General features: G+C 38.5%; 1 protein-coding gene across 1 annotated transcript in view; it reads left to right on the top strand.

The window, feature by feature from the left end:
* The window catches only part of HEPHL1 (hephaestin like 1), a 93,537-nt gene extending 75,738 nt beyond the window's left edge, over nucleotides 1-17,799 (top strand). The window contains exons 14-20 of the mRNA XM_069079896.1: nucleotides 1,421-1,561; nucleotides 3,817-3,923; nucleotides 8,891-9,113; nucleotides 11,100-11,239; nucleotides 15,300-15,462; nucleotides 17,221-17,295; nucleotides 17,390-17,799. Coding sequence (XP_068935997.1) covers nucleotides 1,421-1,561; nucleotides 3,817-3,923; nucleotides 8,891-9,113; nucleotides 11,100-11,239; nucleotides 15,300-15,462; nucleotides 17,221-17,295; nucleotides 17,390-17,589 — 1,049 coding nt within the window. The 3' untranslated portion in view covers nucleotides 17,590-17,799. The remainder of the gene's footprint in view (nucleotides 1-1,420; nucleotides 1,562-3,816; nucleotides 3,924-8,890; nucleotides 9,114-11,099; nucleotides 11,240-15,299; nucleotides 15,463-17,220; nucleotides 17,296-17,389) is intronic.
* Nucleotides 17,800-18,405: the final 606 nt, after the last annotated feature.

Below are 18,405 nucleotides of genomic sequence, written 5' to 3'. Positions count from 1 at the left end.
ATCTTGGGCAAGTCACCTAATCCCAGTTTCCCTTCCTTCCTTCCTTCCTTTCTTTTTTTCTTTCTTTCATTCTTTTTTGGAGAGGCGAAGGCAGGGAAACTGGGATTAGGTGACTTGCCCAAGATCACACAGCTAGTAAGTGTTAAGTGTCTGAGGCTAGATTTGAGCTCAGGTCCTCTAGACTCTAGTGTACCAGTGTCTGACTTAAAGTCTTAGTACTTAAAGTGGAATACCACACTACTATAGGCATCATAAATGTTTAGATAAGACATCAACCTCTACCCTTATGGAGGAGATAAGATATCAACACAGCAAAAGCATACAATATCACATGATAATGTTATTATAAGGTCTGAGGGGAAAGGTTATTACAAACTGGTATAGGTAGTGGAGATCAAAAAGTACTTTATTAGGGAGGTGACATTTAAGTTGAGCTTCAAGGGATGGGAAGTGAATTAAAATAGTATGATTGCAGATGAATTGTTGCTATTCATTTTCAAAAGCAAGAGTTTCATTTGTAAAGTTGGAGCAAAGGGCAGAATAGACACATCTTCGGTAAATCCACACCCTTAAAGAGTAAGTGAAACCTCGTGATCTTTTTACCCCTGCCCAGTGAAGCTATGCATATAAGAGTTGCATTTCTAAATTATCGTATGGTTTTTATTTATATGTTTTGGGTATGTACATATGAATGTAATAGGTATATATACATATACATACACACATATCTATAGCTATCAAATATCTAAATTTTCTTATAATCACAATATGAAATATTGAAATTAACTTTATGATGAAAATTGATGCTTTTGGGGTGGCTAGGTGGCGCAGTGAGTAAGAGCGCTGGCCTCGGAGTCTGGAGGACCTGGGATCGGTTCCGGCCTCAGATACTTAACACCTACACACAAAAATATTGGCCGTATAACCTTGGGCAAGTTACTTAACCCCAATTGCTTTAAAAAAAAAAAGAAAAGAAAATAGATGCTTTTCAGAGACAAATTCACATAGAATTTATTTTCTCCAAAGCTCACTTTTATAGTGAATATGTTTATTTCTATGACAGCTTGATGACCTTGTTGACAAAAATACTCCAAGCTACAGTAATAAACAATACCTGACATTTGCATAATATTTTAAGGCTTGCAAAGCACTGTGCATACATTTAATTTGATCCTCTCACTACGCCTATGAGGTCATTACTATAACTTACTACTGTCCCCATTTGAAGCTTAGGGAGCTTTTACAGCCAGTTCTTGTTTATGTGTGTGTGTGTGTGTGTGTGTGTGTGTGCATATGCACATATATATGTATGTGTGTATATTGTTCCTGATGTTGCTTTGTTAAACCTTTTCTAAATGCTAAATGTATGAATATTGAAAAGAGCAGTGGTAATCTTCATGGTTCTATTGTTTTACCTTAGGACCACTAATTCGTGCAGAGGTCGGTGACACCATCCTCATTGTATTTAAGAACAAAGCCACCAGACCCTACTCCATATCAGCCCATGGTGTAGAAGATGTGAATAGTGGGGAAAGATTTGCAGTGCCAATCACAATGCCAGGTAAGGGATATCTCAGGTTCTGATGACAGCTTAGAGGCCATGCCAGGCCTAGCAGTCTGTTGTACATCACCTAAGGGCTCAATAATTACTCTAGATATAAGAGAGCCAATGAATCAATCAATCAGCAAATATTTACTGAGCTCCTCCTCTGTGTTCAGTTCCAGGTTTTATCAAGAAGATTACAATTTTGTTGGGGAATCACAGATAATACCCAGGAAACATTCAAATAAGCATTCAAGGCAGCATAATCATGCACTGAATCTTATGACAGTGAGGGAACGCTGAAGTGATGTAGGAGTTGGGAGAAAAGGGAGATGAGTGAGGGCTGGGGTAGTTGGGGAACCCTTGATTGCATCATCTCTGTAGGCCTAGAGCTGAGAGGTACCTTAGAGATTACCTAATCAATATCCTCCTCCCCATTTTACAGATGACCTAGTGGATTGGCCAAGGTCACACAGTTAGTAGGAAGCAAAGCAAGGATCCATAGAATCCATAGAAGGCCATGGGATAGTAGGTTTAGAGTTAGAGTCCATTAAGTTCCAACCCTCTTGATTTACATGTGACAGAACAGAGGCCCATGTAGGTTTAGTGATTGGCCCAAGATGGGACACACAGATAATAAGTAGCAGGATGAGGATGTCTTTCCTTTCCAACTCTAGTGTTTTTCCTGTTACCACAATATTGTCTCTTCATGGGGGAGGAAGGTGTTGACAGGATCCTTAAAGGATAGGTAGGATTTATTTAGGAAGTAGAGAGAGCATAGAGAATTGTAATGTAGTGTTGGATAAAGTAAACAATGTTCTTTCACAAGGGCATCGGGGGAGTAAGTGCAGGAGCAGACAGCAACTCTTCCTTCACTCGTATCCCTGAATTTTTTTGTGGCAGCAATGCTTTAGATCAGTGGTGTCAAATCCAGATAGAAACAGGGGCCACTAAACCACACACAGGGATTCCTATGGGCCATTCATTGATTTAGAAAACCACAAATTAATTTATCTATGTTATATTGTATTTTTATTTATTTTGCTAAATTTTTTCCAATTACATTTTAATCTGGTTTGGGCACCATAGTGTGTTATGGTCCACATGTGTAAGCCACGTGTTTGACAAGTCTGGTTTAGATGATCTCGCCTTTCCCTATTTTAGAACTGCATTGGGGTAGCGTTCTGGACTAGTTGGGTGTAGTGGTGGAATAGAGATAAAGTGTCTGAGTAATAATCAGTTTTATTTATTATATCTAGCAGAAAATTAATAAAATGATGGCTATTTGACTTTCTCTCATTAACCAAAGGCTTCATGCTTGGAAGAGTGAGTGTTCCCGACAGGTAGAAATCAACTCAGATTGGTTAATAATTAATGAGAAAATCAATATTAAAATAAGAAGTGGGCCTATTCTAAAATGGGGGCTGGGGAAAATGTCACTTTGATTATGTTACACTTACTCACCTCTACCCAGACCAGTCCTGCTCAGGCAATCTAGACTCCACCCAAGCCTGCCTGAGTAGAAAACAATGGGCCAGAATTCACCTAAATCAGATTCTCTTTGTAAGGTTTTCTGTTTGGGTGGAATTCCACCCAAGAAGGAAAGGCTACACATACCCTAAGGATTTGGGCAATCTCATCTATCAGCAATGTCCTTTAGAGACTGACTGAGTGACTTACAGTCATTTTATTTCTGAATGAGGAAATAAAAAGGGGAATCCTATTAATCTCAGTTAATAATTTGTTATTCATATAAGGGGGAAATAATCATTTCTTTCACACTAATTGAGCAGAGACATAGCAATCATATAAAACAAAAGATATTTTAAAAGAATATATCTTTGGTTGCAAAACATGTATTTTGAGGCATATTTACCCTTCTAATAATATGTAATCTATCCTAACTAATAAAATGAGTTTTAATTACCTGAGTATAAATGATTTGACAGTCATATCAAATGTTTTTCTTACAACAGTCAATGAAAGTCATATATTGATATCTTTCTTAATAAAAGATATTTTAAGGGGAAAAATGGGGAATACATCACATATTTGTGATTGTTTGTGGAAGGGAAAACTGTCTGAAATTGAAGCTTTTCCATGAAGACTCTGTGGACAATTAGGACTTGACAGCTACATCTATACTATAAATGAAAGGTATGATCCTATGGGAGACTAATATGTACGATTACATATTTGGATATTTCAGGTAAGTGGCCTTGACCCAAGGCTAGTATTAACAAAGTCTTTCTGTTTATTTTTATTTGTTTCAGGAGAAGTAAAAACATACCAGTGGAATATCCCTAAAAGGTCAGGGCCAGGCCCCTCTGATCCAAATTGTATCCCTTGGGCCTACTACTCAACAGCAAATTTTATGAAGGTAACATAGAGCAGCAGCTATGATATTCATATACATAGAAGTAAAGCTAAAAAAAAATCTTTAGCTTGATCCTTCAATTAGTGACAAGATGTACAAGGTGAAGGATTATGTCATTCATAGTGAAAAAAAATTGAAGAAGGAAAAAAGAAAAGCTAATGCTGTAACCCTTAAATTTGGGACTTCTTGGAGTAAGTATTAAAAAATAATAGAGAGAGAAATTGAAATAAATATAAAGTTGTCATTGAAATTTTGTGCTACTTAAGTGATTGGTAAGTGGGTTTAGATTGCCGATTGGGTTTAGAATGGTACATATCTAATCAGTCATTGGTAAACTAGGAGAAATTCACCCACAGAGATTGTCATCCATATATCAGTCATTACTGTTTTAACTTTTTAATTAAATTTTTATTCATCATCTTCATTTCCCTATATTTCCCTGACCTTCCCTCTCCCAGAAAGTCATCCTTTAAAATAAAACTTTTTTTTTTAAAGCAATAGGGGTTAAGTAACTTGCTCAAGGTTACACGGCCAGTTATTTCTGGGTGTGGTGCTAAGTATCTGAGCCCAGATTTGATCCTCAGGTCATCCCGACACTGGAGCCAGTGCTCTTACTCGCTTTGCTATCTGGCCGCCCCTAAAATAAAACATTTTTGAATGAAGGGAAAAAATATTGTTCAGCAAAACTAATCAGTTCTAGGACTGGATAGATAGTGTTCAAACTCATTTATACCCCACCTTCCCCAGATCTTCAAAGAAGGGAGGGAGTATAGTCTAATATCTCTTTTTGATCATTATAATTTCACATTTTTCAGCTCTGATTTTTTTTTTTTGCTATTGTTCCTCCATTTACATTGTTGTAGTCATTATGCATGTTGTTTCCCTGATTCTGTTTACTTTCCTATTCAACAGGTCCCATGTTTTCTGATGCTTCTCTGTAGTCTTTGTAAATACAAATTCATTGTTCCTTATTCCACTCTATTCCAGAGTAAAATTCCATTACATGCATTTACCACAATTTGTTAAACCATTCCCTAATCTGTGGCCATATATTTTGTTTCCAGATCTTTGCTACTAACAAAAAAAGTGCTGTTATAAATATTTGGGTATATATGACACCTTTGTTTTTGTCATTGACCTACTTAAGGCATATGCCTTGCTATAAGATCTCAAAGGGTATGAACATTTTAGTCACTTTTTAAGCATAGTTTTAAATGGCTTTCCAGAATGGTTGGATCAATTTACAGCTCCACCAACAGTGTATTAGTGTGCCTATCTTTCCATAACTTATCCAGCATTGACTGTTTCCTATATTCTGTCATCTTTGCCAGTTTTCTGGTTATGAGATGAAACCACAGAGATGATTTAATTTCTATTTCTCCTAATATCAGAGAGTTGAAGAAATCTGTCATATAGTTGTAAAAAGCTTGTAATTCTTATTTCAAGATATTATCTCAATTATGCTAAATTTGTTAAACTATTGTTGAAAATATGTTCATTTTTAAAAGATATATTGCTCTTCCTCCAGAGAAATGACCCTATTGCATCATTGTTAATAGCATATATGCTTTGAGTTATCTTTCCAGTAGTGGTGAGAGGTGGTTTTTGTTTTTTGTTATTGTTGTTTTGCTAACAAATAATTGTTAATCCCCTTTTCTTCTGATAAAGTTCTACCTACATGCCTCACTCTGGAATGGAGATAACCCTGAATTTTCAAAGACTATTCTTGTGGACTATTCCTTGTCAGGCCATAGGATCATAGATATAGATATAGAGCTAGAAAGGATTTTCCATCAAAAGGTCATCAAAGTCCAACCCCCTCATTTTTCAAATATAAATAGTAACATTTATATTTTACTTTGTGGTTTGAAAAGCACTACACATGTTGCCTCATTTAATCCTCACAACAAGCCTCTGAGATACTATATTGAGATATATGTCTACATTATTATAGCTCTCATTTTATAGATAGGGAAACTGTGGCTAAGAGGTTAAATGACTTTTTAAGGGTCTGGTGAATATTTGAGGCAGTTTCAGAACTCAAATCTTTCTGACTTCAGGTTCAGCACTCTATCCACTTTGCCACCTAGCTACCTCTAAAGGTCAGAGGTTTGAAAGGTAGATGACATGCCCATGGTTACTCCAATACCACAGAGGTTGAGAACTAGAGGGTATCTTAATAAATTCTTTGTCTAGCCCATACACTAAAAAAATCCCCAACAACATAGCCAACAAGTAGTCATTTATCCTTTGCTCTAATATCTCCAAGAAGGGAGAACCTGTCTCTAATCTATCATTCTACTTCTGGACTACCCTAATTATTAGGAAGTTTTTCCTGACAGCAGGTCTAAATTTTATCCATTTCTTCTGGTTCAATCCCATGGGGCCAAATAGAACATGTCTAATCTCTCTTCCATGTAGTATTCTTTCAAATACTTAAAAGACAGCTATCATGGCCCCATGGGTCTTATCTCTTGTGGGCTAAACATTCCCGGTTCCTTCAGTCAACTCTTTTATAACATTATAACATTCTAGACATTAGTTCTCCTGATACAACTTCTACAGGACCATGTCACATTTTTTGCATTTATCCTCCATTGTCCTTTCTTGGTGTCATCTTTTCTATAGATCTGTTTAAAAAATAGCTAAACTATTTGGTAAGTTCTTTTGAAACCACATTGGTTTCTTCAGAGAATTCCCATTTTTCCTTTTCATTTAAATTGGGTTTTTTTGTGTGTCTATGGAATTACTTCATAAGAGTTTCCTGTCTTTCCTTAGTCAACTTTCTTTTTTACTTCCTTGGGTGTATGAAGGTGATCTGGAAGCCTCAATCACTGAGAATTGTACATGTCTTCAAGTAGCAAGAATTGACTTAGCTGTCTCATACATTCTCCCCCTTGCATTGTCCCACTTTGGGCTCAGTCACAAAGACCACAGGACATATGAGTCAATTCCAAAGCGTCATTCTGGAAATTTCCATGTTAATTTCTTATAGAAACCAGCTGGAGGAGGTCCCTTGGGGTTTTTGAATTAGAAACAATCAAATACATTTTAGAAGTGACATTATATTTTATTCTTTTGTTCACTGGATATGTAACTTTGTATGGGTTATACTTTGGGAAAAGAGACAAGACACTTTAACCACACAGAGCATTTTTAAAACAAAAGGGATTAACTTCACTTAGAGGTAACAATAATTAAAACTTACATAGTGCTTTATATTATAAATATATATGTGTATATGTCTATAGGTAGACGTGTGCATATGTATTGAACCTCACAACAAAGGTAAATATCCCCACTTCACTGATATACAGACAGATTGGATTTAGACTTAGATATAGATAGTAGAGCATTCATTAAACTGCACTAGGCTAAGTGGTAAGGTCTGCTCTCAAGGGGCTTACATTCTAATAGAGAAAGACAAAGCATAAAAAGAGACTAGAAGGGGGTGGCCAGGTGGCTCAGTGAGTAAGAGCACCGGCTCCAGTGTCAGGATGACCTGGGGATCAAATCTGGGCTCAGACACTTAGCACCCACCCAGAAACACCTGGCCGTGTAACCTTGAGCAAGTTACTTAACCGCGATTGCTTTAAAAAAAAAGAGAGAGACTGGAAGGCAGTTGGGGACAGGGTCCTGGGGAAGGAACCCATGTGACTGTGAGGCTGATGAGGAGGCAAATGGAGCAAAGGCTCTACTGCTACTACTCAATGTTTAGGCAGCATTTTAAAGTTTGTAAAGAGCTTTACAAATATCTCATTTGATCCTCACAATCACTCTATGAGGTGGTGCTATTATTATTATCCCCATTTTACAGATGAGGAAACTGAAGTTTAGAGATGTTTGGATATTCTTGACTCTAAGACCAGCATCAGCTACCCCACCCCCACCCCCACCAAATTAAAATCTGATTTTTGAGGCTGATGTGATTTTATAAAATAAAGGTTAAATACATATTAAGAGTATAAGGTTATATTTGGTTCACATCTCAGTTCATGCCTCCACTAAAGTCCTTCTCTTATGGCTCATTGTCACATGAAATTAACTTTGGTTTCTCAAAGGATCATAGATTTCTTTTCCTCCCTGCCTGCTGGGAGGATCAACAGAGGCCATCTAGCCCAACCCTTGTGTTTTACAGATGAGGATACTAAGGCCCAGTTAAAGCAGCTTGCCCAATGGTGCATGCTAGCAGTTAGCAGAAGATGAATCAGTTCTAGATTTTTCAATTCTAGAATCAATGTTCTTCCCACTGTAGCTTGCTGCTTTCAAAACCCTAGCAGCATCTACCAGCCTGAAAGAGGTTCAAATTTAGGCCTTGAAGTAGACTGCTTTTCTGACATCCTATGATCAGCCAAGTTCAGAGAAGCTCACAATCAAAATTCTGGTCACCAGCTGACAAATTCTTTGGCCAGAGTAATTCACCTTTAGTAGCAATCTGTGTCAGTGGAGTGAATACTTGAATTGATGAAATCATAAGTCTTTTGAGGTAGTAAAGTGAGATAACTACAAACATTAAATATGTGCTATGATTGGAACTCAAGCTAAAGCCAGATTTAACAAAAGTTTCAGTATTTATCAGCATAACTGAAATTAAGAATTATCTCAACTTCCATTTCAGATAATGGATGGTTAGTATTTAGTCTCTACACACCAAAGCTGTAGTTCAGGTCTATAAGAAAGTGATAAAATTTAAATTATGTAGCTCTGTCTTCTGGGATCTGGAGCAAGTTTATTCAACAGAGGATTTCCCAGTGCTAGGTATAGTCAGGGGTACAAAATAAATTTTGAGACCTAATTTCTGCACTAATTCCATTTCAGCCCTAGGTTTATAAGATATGGTTTATTAACATGACTATCTCAAATAATTAAAATTTTTCTTAATGTATTTTACAGAGTCTTTTACTCAAATTGTTAAAGAGCTAAATGGTACATTTAAATATACCTTTAACTATTGCCTCTTTTCCTTCCAGGACACATACAGTGGTTTGATGGGTCCTTTGATAACTTGTAGAGAAGGAGTGCTGAATGAAAAGGGACTAAGAAGTGATATTGACTATGAATTTGCTCTTCTGTTTTTGGTGTTTAATGAAAATGAATCCTGGTATCTGAATGAAAATATCAAAAAATATCTCAATAAAGATCCCAAAAATTTTAAGCACACAGATGATTTTGTGGAAAGCAACAAAATGCATGGTATGTAAGGGTTGGGCTAAGGACATGAAAAGATCAGATCAAAAATATGGCCATTGGAATTTATCTAATTACTGAAAGTCCCTGGTCCTACTTCAGTTTGATCCTAAGAGACAGAATTAGTGCAATGGGTGAAAGTTGAAGAGAAATAGATTTAGACTTATTATAATGAAGTAAAGAAGAAGCAAGGAAAAAGTTCCTCATGTTTAGAGTTGTTCATTAAATAGGATGGGCTGTCTTAAGAGGTCATAGTTTTTCCCTCATTCAAGGTCTTCAGACAAAAAGCCAGATGACCACTTGTTGTAGAGGGGATTTCTATTCGGCTACAGATTGTATGAGATGACCTCCAAAGTTCCTCCATACTCTGAGATTCTGTGACTATCTTCCTTATCTTGCCCTGCTCCTCTTTCCAAAAGGACATATAAAAAAAGTTCTCCATTCATCTTTCAACATAGCACCTTGGTTAGCCTTTGGTTTAATTCAAATAATTGAAGGCATGTATCTTTGCATATTCATCTAAATTTAGGCAAGAGCTCCTATCTGTCTCCCTTGGAGGTGTATTTTGTTTTCCTCCAGGGCATGGGAAATTATCACAGCATTTAGAATTATAGACCTGAGAGCTGAAAGGGGACACCAAATGCCCAACTCTCCCTGGACTATGAATCTCCTTCACACCATCCCTAATAAGTAGCCACAAACTCTGATTAAAGACTTTTAGTAGACAGGGGTGGCTAGGTGGCACAGTGAGTAGAGGGCAGGCCCCAGAGTCAGAAGGAACTGAGTTTGGACATTTCAGACATTTAACAAAAACACACACACACACACACACACACACACACACACAACCTAGCTGTGTGACCTTGGGCAAGTTATTTAACCCCAATTGCCCTCGAAAAAGCAAAAAAAAAAAATACTTTTAGTAGAGAACAGCCCATTCCATCATTGGACAGCTCTCATTTTTTTCCTTATTTTAAAATAGATTTGCTTTCCCATAATTCCTACCCATTATTACCAGTTGTACTTTCTAAGACCAAGTAGAATGAGCCTAATCTAAAGCCAAGCACAGTAAGCATTTCCCCATATGACAGACCTTCAGAGAAGAAGGAGGAGTGGGGGTTAGGAACTTCAGAGAATGTTCAAGATTTGAAACTTCCACTGTGAGGAATTTAATTGGTAGTAACTAAAGATGAATAAAGTATTGCCAAGCATCTTTGAGGACCTAGTTGAGGTATAATAGTTTGAAATCTAACCTTTGAGGTTAGAAAGTTTGAGTTTGTAGCTTTCCAATGGTTGCCTTTTTTGTTCTGTTCACCATCCTTATATTTTAGGGAATAATATATCCCTCTCTGACCACCACTCCTCTTTACAATATAAACTCTTATAAGGCAGGGTCTGTCTTTTTTATTTGTATTCCCAGAATATAGAACATAGCTTGGTCTAAAGTAAGTACTTAACAGGGCAGCTAAGTGGCACAATGGACCGAACACTGGGCTTAGAACCAAAAAGACTCATCTTCCTGAGTTCAACTCTGGCCTTAAATACTTACTAGCTGTGTGACCCTGGGCAAGTCACTTAACCCTGTTTGCTTCAATTTTATCATCTGTAAAATGACCTTAAGAAGGAAATGGCAAATTACTCCAGTATCTTTGCCAAAAAAAAAAAAAAAAACAAGCAGAGTCACAAAGAGTAGGACACAGCTGAAAAACGACTGAACAAAAGCACTTAATAAATACTTTATTGTTCATTCATTGTTAGGAGTTCATATCAATCAGAATGTGGAGTTGTGTTTAATGCTTTTGTTTTTTTCAGACTAGTGACAGATATGGGACAGGTTTGAGTTGGTAAGTAGGAATATTTATAAATGTGAGAGAGATTATTCCAAATCTAGAAAACCAATGAAAATGTTTTTTGCCCAAAGTTGTTGTCAGTTCAAAGATAGATTAAATAATGCATATCCTTATACTAATGAGCAGCTATTCCTTTCCACAGCAATTAATGGAAAGATCTTTGGAAATCTCCATGGTTTAATAATGAATGAAAATACTATGACAAACTGGTACCTTTTGGGAATAGGAAATGAAGTTGACATACATACCGTCCATTTTCATGCAGAAAGTTTTCTTTTCAAGGTAAGTTACAGCCACATGAGTCCCAAATGTTTAATGTTTCTGGGGAGACTCCACAGCATAGAATTAATTTACTTTCACCATGAAACAGAGGTTATTTCATTCTATTTGTGATGTATTATAATTTATGAGATCTTAAGATCTAGGCATTTTAGAAGTGAACTCAACTCTCATTTTACAGAGGTGGAAACTTGAGCCCTTGAGAGGAAAAATTACTTGTCCAAGGTCAGGTAACTAATAAATAGGAAAGTAGAGATTTAAACCCAGGTCCTTTGACTCCAAATCCCAATTCTTTTTCCATCTTACCATACCACCTCTTCCATACCATACACAGTATCTCTCTTTATTCACAAAGATTGCAGAATATAATAATATCAATATGGTGTCCTCCCAATACTATTTTATGACCCACATATATTTTACACATTCACAGTTTTCATTAAAAAAATTACCTGTTTAGCTTATGTAATATATACCAGTTAAAAAGGATAGTTTTATGCATATGGTATTTTATAGATGGAAAATGCTTTTATGTAGCTTATTCTATTTGATCTTTATAATAATTCTGTGAAGATAGACAAGGAAGATATTGTCATCCTGTTCCTCCAGATGGTGAAACTGAGGCCCAGGGAAATGAAATTACTTAGTCAAGGTCATAAGAGCTAGTCAAGTGTATAGCAGAAATGGGATTTGAACCCAGCATCTTCTTATCCTAAGACTTTCTACAAACATCCCTCAATGGAAAATCCCTGACCTTCAGGAAGATATTAATGAACCCATTCAAATAGAAGGGGTTCTGGAAAAAGAGTTAAAAAGAGTTCCTTAACTTTGCTTAAATCAGAGATACTTAGAGGTAGAAGAGACCAAAAGAATCATCCCTAACATGCAATAAGTTGCGTCACCATGATGGTATCACAGGTCAATAGAAAGAACTCTGAACCTGGAGTTGGGAGACATATGAGTTTGACTCCCACTTCTGATCCCTAACCAGCTGTGGGATCATGGGCAAATCAGTTAAACTGAACGTGTTCTCTCATGTGTAATATGGGGATAAACTTGCCATATCTAAAACAGAACTGATTATCTTTCCCCAAAAAACCCACCCCTCTTCCAAACTTCCCTATTTCTATCCAGGACACCACCATCTTCCCAGTGATCCAGGTCCACAGCCATGGTGTGTGTCATCCTCACCTCCTCCCTGTCCCTCAGCCCACATGTCCAATCAGATGTCTAATCTTGTTAATTCTATCTCCACATCTCTTGCGTGTGTCCCCCTTCTTTCTACTCACATAGTGTAGCAGCAAGCACCCCAAGCGTCCTCAGGGTTTGCTGCCAGCACAGGTTCTTGGATCTGCTTTGATAAAGGAAAGCAACTTAAAATGGGTTAACAAGCTTACTTTAATCAGTCAGACATATATCGTTTACCTTGTTCAGGGGAAAAAGGTCAGTACCCCGAACTTCAAAGTATACAGGCAGAATTATCAAGACAGAAACAGATCAAGTAGACAGATTTCAGACTGTCCAACCATTACATCCATACCCAGTCAACATCTGGGTTTCCACATCTGGGTTTTTCAAAGGGGGGGGGGGGCCCTGGACAACGGCTTCCCAGAATACAGATCAAATCACAGAATACTTCTCAAAGTGAGCCCCCAAAATAAAGCCTCACATCAGGGCTTATATAGCCTTCTCCTGGCTCAGAGAATGTAACAACCTTATTGACTCACTGGCCAATCAAGAAGTATCTACTGAAAAACAAGCCTCCCACCCCAGGCTTCAGGTGCACTTTAGCCTAGGGGCAGGGAAGATCTTCCAAATTTGCATTCCCATTACATTCAGCCCCAAGATCTTTCATGTCCATTACTTTTGAATTAGCACTAAACATCTCTTAGGTCACATTTTCAAGATACAGAACTAAAGTTACCAAAGTGGCTACTGGCCCTTAAACAAACACAAAGTACATAGCATTATCACTTCAATTCAAAACAAGAGGGCAAATAAAGTTGGGGGAGTGTACTTCCCCTCACACAGCTCCAGCCTCTGCCTCCAAGCACAGAGAGGGGGCTGGGCAACAAAACCAACAAGGTGGGGTCCTTGGGAGTCCAAGGCACTTCATCCCACCCGCCATAGTCACAAGTCCATCCTCCCCCTGGGTCCCAAACTGTGGGATGCAGCCAGGAAACACACTCAGTGCCCCTGCTTTGCTGCTCAGTTCTTATCTTTTCCTGTGGCTGAATTCCGAACTGCTGGGCTCCTTCTCCTCCTGCAGACAGCAGCCGCTCCTGGCTTCTGCCCAGGTCCCGATGCAGGCAGCTCACCATTCCCATTCTCAGCTCAGCGAAGTCTGCATTCAGGCCATTCTCCTCTCCTGCTCCACGGCTCCACAGAATCACAGCTACCACAACTGGGAAACAAACAATTATCCCAGTCCCCATACTTTCCTTTTACTCTGCAGATCCTGTTCGTGACGCCATTTTGTAGCAGCAAGCACCCCAAGCGTCCTCAGGGTTTGCTGCCAGCACAGGTTCTTGGATCTGCTTTGATAAAGGAAAGCAACTCAAAATGGGTTAACAAGCTTACTTTAATCAGTCAGACATATATCGTTTACCTTGTTCAGGGGAAAAAGGTCAGCACCCCGAACTTCAAAGTATACAGGCAGAATTATCAAGACAGAAACAGATCAAGTAGACAGATTTCAAACTGTCCAACCTTTACATCCATACCCAGTCAACATCTGGGTTTCCACATCTGGGTTTTTCAAAGCCGGGGGGGCCCTGGACAACGGCTTCCCAGAATACAGATCAAATCACAGAACACTTCTCAAAGTGAGCCCCCAAAACAAAGCCTCACATCAGGGCTTATATAGCCTTCTCCTGGCTCAGAGAATGTAACAACCTTATTGACTCACTGGCCAATCAAGAAGTATCTACTGAAAAACAAGCCTCCCACCCCAGGCTTCAGGTGCACTTTAGCCTAGGAGCAGGGAAGATCTTCCAAATTTGCATTCCCATTACACATAGCTACACTACAACTTCATCCTCTCATCATCTCTAGTCTGGACTATTAGACTAGCCTCTAAATTGATCCCTCCATATCGTAACTCCATCCTCAATACAGTTGTTAACACAATTTTCCAAAAGCGAAGCAGTAACCATATTACAAATCTCTCGAATCAATCAACTCCAGAGGTTTCCTGTTACTGCTAGGATTGCATATAAGCTCTTCTTTTTGGCATTTAATAACTCTTCACAACCTGAACCTTCTTTGTCTTTCCATTCTTCTTAGAGCTTAGTGCCCAGTCAATACTCTATGGTCCAGCCTCACTGGGCTACTTGTTTTTTCCCCTCACTGCAGCCGATTAAAAGGATTTTGCTGTGGTGAAGATTTGAGGTCTAGGAAGCCATGGTAGATCATGATGCTTGCAATGGGAATAGAAAGGAAGGGACTTGAATAAGGGCTAAAGCCTTAAATCAATAGAATAAATCTCTAATGAGTGACATTTCTGATACCAATTAGAGCATGTTAGACAATTGTTTTGAACATGCTTGGATGGAGCTGTCCTGCTCCATCTAAAATCATACCATTATGCACCAGGCCATCTCTGTTGAGGAGGCACTACTCTGGGGTGTTAAGGACCCTAGGGCCCTCAGGATTACCTTCTAATATGGAATAGCCTTCACCTGACTTGGGAATATTTTTTTAAAGCTTAACCTTTAAATTACCTTAACAACTTATTTAATATCATAACACTTTGAATCATTTAATGGCACCATTTAAATAGAAACCCCTTAGAGTACTGTTATTTCAGATAGGTAAGCTTGCCTGGGTCTGGAAGTCAGGGGAATGAAAGCTGGGGCCAAGTGATAACTTTTAATGGAAATAGTCAGAATGCTGATGCTACTACTATCACGACCATCAACTGTGGGTTAAACCTCTGTCTGTGGATGATAAGAATAATCTGAAGACATTTTGTGGGTGAAGAGAGTTTATGGGCCCCCCCCCCCCCATTAGCATCACTGAGGCCAGGCAAAGAGAAACTCAAGGATTTATTTTGTTTCTACAGTCAGATAAATCTTTTCGTGAAGACGTGTATGATCTCTTTCCTGGGACCTTTCAGACCGTTGAACTGATTGCAGATCATCCAGGAACATGGCTCCTGCATTGTCATGTGACTGATCACATCCATGCAGGCATGGAAACAACCTATACTGTCTTCAGGAACTTAGGTGCTGATTCTGAATCATTGCTATTTAATACTATATAATGCAATCAATATTGCTTGCTGTACTTGGTTCTAAAAGAGAAACAACATTTGATAAGTTGTGGGACTTAACTCTCATAGACTTTACAGTGGAATGGGGATAAGACACAAATACAAATAACTAAAATAGGCAATGTTACATGATTACAAAGTCAAGGGTTATGTGAAATTTGAAAGGAAAAATCCAGTCACCCACTGGAGCTTTTAGGGAAGGTTTCCTGAAGAAGGCAGCATTAGCATTAGGCTTTATAGGACAGGTAGTAATTCAACATATAAAAGGGGTTGAGGTCCAACCATTACTCCAGAGGACTGATGATGAAACATGCTTCCCACCTCATGAGAGATGATGAAATACAGGTGCAAGATGAGGCATATTTTGGGGGGACATGGCCAATGTAAGGATTTGTCTTGCTTGCCTGTGTTTATTGGTTACAAAGACAGGGTTACAAAAGGGAGAGAGAACTGGGGAGAAAGGGTGTGATAGTGACGTTTTAAAAAGGCATAGAAAGAGAAGGAAGTTTGGAGGGAGACACAAATGGGACAGCTTTGGGACCAATATCCTCCATTAAAGAAGAAAAGAAACAAGCTATATATGGCAGAGATTCAGGATATTTTACATGTCATCTTAATTTTCTGTACTTTTTGTTTGTGGAAATGCTCAGTTGCTAGTTCAACCTGGATATTCAGCCAAGGCTGGAGCATTTTGCATTGGTCTCTCCACACCAGTGGAGAGAATGCTTGATGGGATATTGTATGCATTGAAAAGGCAGTATTATTCTTCATTTCTTCAAAAGAAAAACATGTATGGTACCAGATTTTCTTGGGAACTAAAGGAGAATTAACTTTTCTGCATGTCCCCAATTTCCAGCTTGACCCCCTGAATATGTTGGTCTAGGCCCTAAACCTTTTATTAAGAGGATTTATTATGTGAAGTTTGGATTCAGTCAAAGGGCCACATTTGAGGACCTAGAGGGCCACATGTGGCCTCAAGGCGGAAGGCTCCTCACCCCTGGTAGGGACACAGTTGGTTCCAAACATAAAACGGCTTCCCTGACCAATATATATTAAAAGAGAGAACCCCAACCTTATAGACACCATCTAAGCCTCTTCCCAGCAAATGCAGGTTACACAAAGGACCATCACAAATAATGAATAACAAATACTCATTTATCTAATAGTAAAATTCATTTATCTAAGCAGATGCTATGCAACATTGAGTCAACATTCTCTCCACCAATTATGCAATAATGCAACATGGCCCAGGATTGGCTGGAAAACTATCAAGTTCAGAATATAAATAAGATTAAAATGAAAACTATTTTTTAAAAAGAAACAGTGTGAGGAGGGAAGACATTTCAGGCTCAGAGAATTTCATGACTGCAAGGGTGTAAGCACATAGTTTGCAGACAAGGAATAGTTAAATTTGGCTGGAACATACAGCCCATGAAGGGGAATAATATGAGATGAAGCTGGAAGGGTATGATCACAAGTCACTTATGTGATGTGAAGAATACATGTGGTGAGAAGAGAGACTTCCTAAAAGGTCTTCATAGTAAAGACTAAAGTGAGTCCTACTGAACCACTGAATATGACAGGAAGGCTCCATGTTTTAGTCCCAATGAGTGGAATGAAACACTGATGAAACAGTATTGTGAACAGTGGAACAGATTACTCTTGGGAGTTCTCTTGTTGCTAAGACATTCTCTTTATCTAATTTCTCCAGACAACAGGATTCCTTATTCCACTAAGACCTCTTCTAAAGAAGAACCAATCCCTCCCACTGTGCCTACCGATGGTAGCTATTGCCTTTCTCATACCCATCTATGCATGTATTTTTTAAAAATCCATTAGAGAAATGCAGAAGTTGCTGACACTACTTCTTGTTTTCACAGGAATCGAGAATGAAAAGATACATTTCTTTGGCAAAAATCTGGCTCCCAGAGCGGCAAAGGTGGCTTTAGTCATCCTTTTTATCATTGGCCTCCTCCTCTTTGTGGTGGTCATAGCTCTCTTCCTCATTCTCCGCTCTTTGAGAAACCGTATGGCTTACCGAGCTATTCAGACCTGTGCCCTTCCCACCGACGCTTTGTGAACCTGCCCTTCCTCGGCCAACATGGAGAAAAAGGAGGCAAGCTTCATGCCCAGATGGGGAAAAAAGCCAGCGCAACAAGATTACATAAGGCCAAGTTTACAATGACAACATAGATACTGACTCCCTCAAAATGCAACTCAAAGTCATTTGCTTTTATTTCTCAGGGATAAACGCACACACACTATATATGCATATATACATGCACAAACACACACACTCACACACACACACACACAGGACATTAGCTCAGCTGAGAAAAGTCCATTCCAAGGCTATCTTCTAAGGGAGGATGGGATGCCTGAAGGACACTTGGAAAGATGTTTTCATGTTCTATTTTTCCTACTCTAGAGATCAAGCTGTCCTAGCTGGCTATCAAATTTAGTTCCTAGGTGATTCACTTTGCTTTCAAAGTACCAGGAAGCACTGTAGCAATCCAATGAGAAGGCTCTGATTTTTCCTGCATCCAAACCAACTGTTCCCTAAGGTATTCAAGAAAAGTCACTACCTACTGAATCTGTAGGATTTTTTAAAAAGCATCTGCTGGCAGAATATGACCTAACAATGAATCTTCTTTGCTCACTAAACCAGTGCTCCCAACCTTTCTTTTTCTCCTATTGTACCAATAGGGTCTACACTGGTTAGTTACCAAAAGTAAGGCTATCAGGGTTTTTTTGTTTTGTTTTGTTTTGTTTTTAAACATTGCTGCTTGCTTTATGCAAACTTTTAGTGATACTTGAAGGTTTACAAACTTACTCAATACTAGATGTTTTGACAATACATTTCTGTAGCAAGGTTTATATTTTTTTTAAATCAACT

Source organism: Petaurus breviceps, unplaced genomic scaffold, assembly GCF_028583685.1.
Source record: "Petaurus breviceps papuanus isolate PSGF00001 unplaced genomic scaffold, PetGlider_PUasm1.0 91133, whole genome shotgun sequence".
NCBI classification, from domain to species: Eukaryota; Metazoa; Chordata; class Mammalia; order Diprotodontia; family Petauridae; genus Petaurus; species Petaurus breviceps.
Note: the sequence above shows the minus strand (reverse complement) of the source record. Positions and strands in the feature narration are given on the sequence as shown.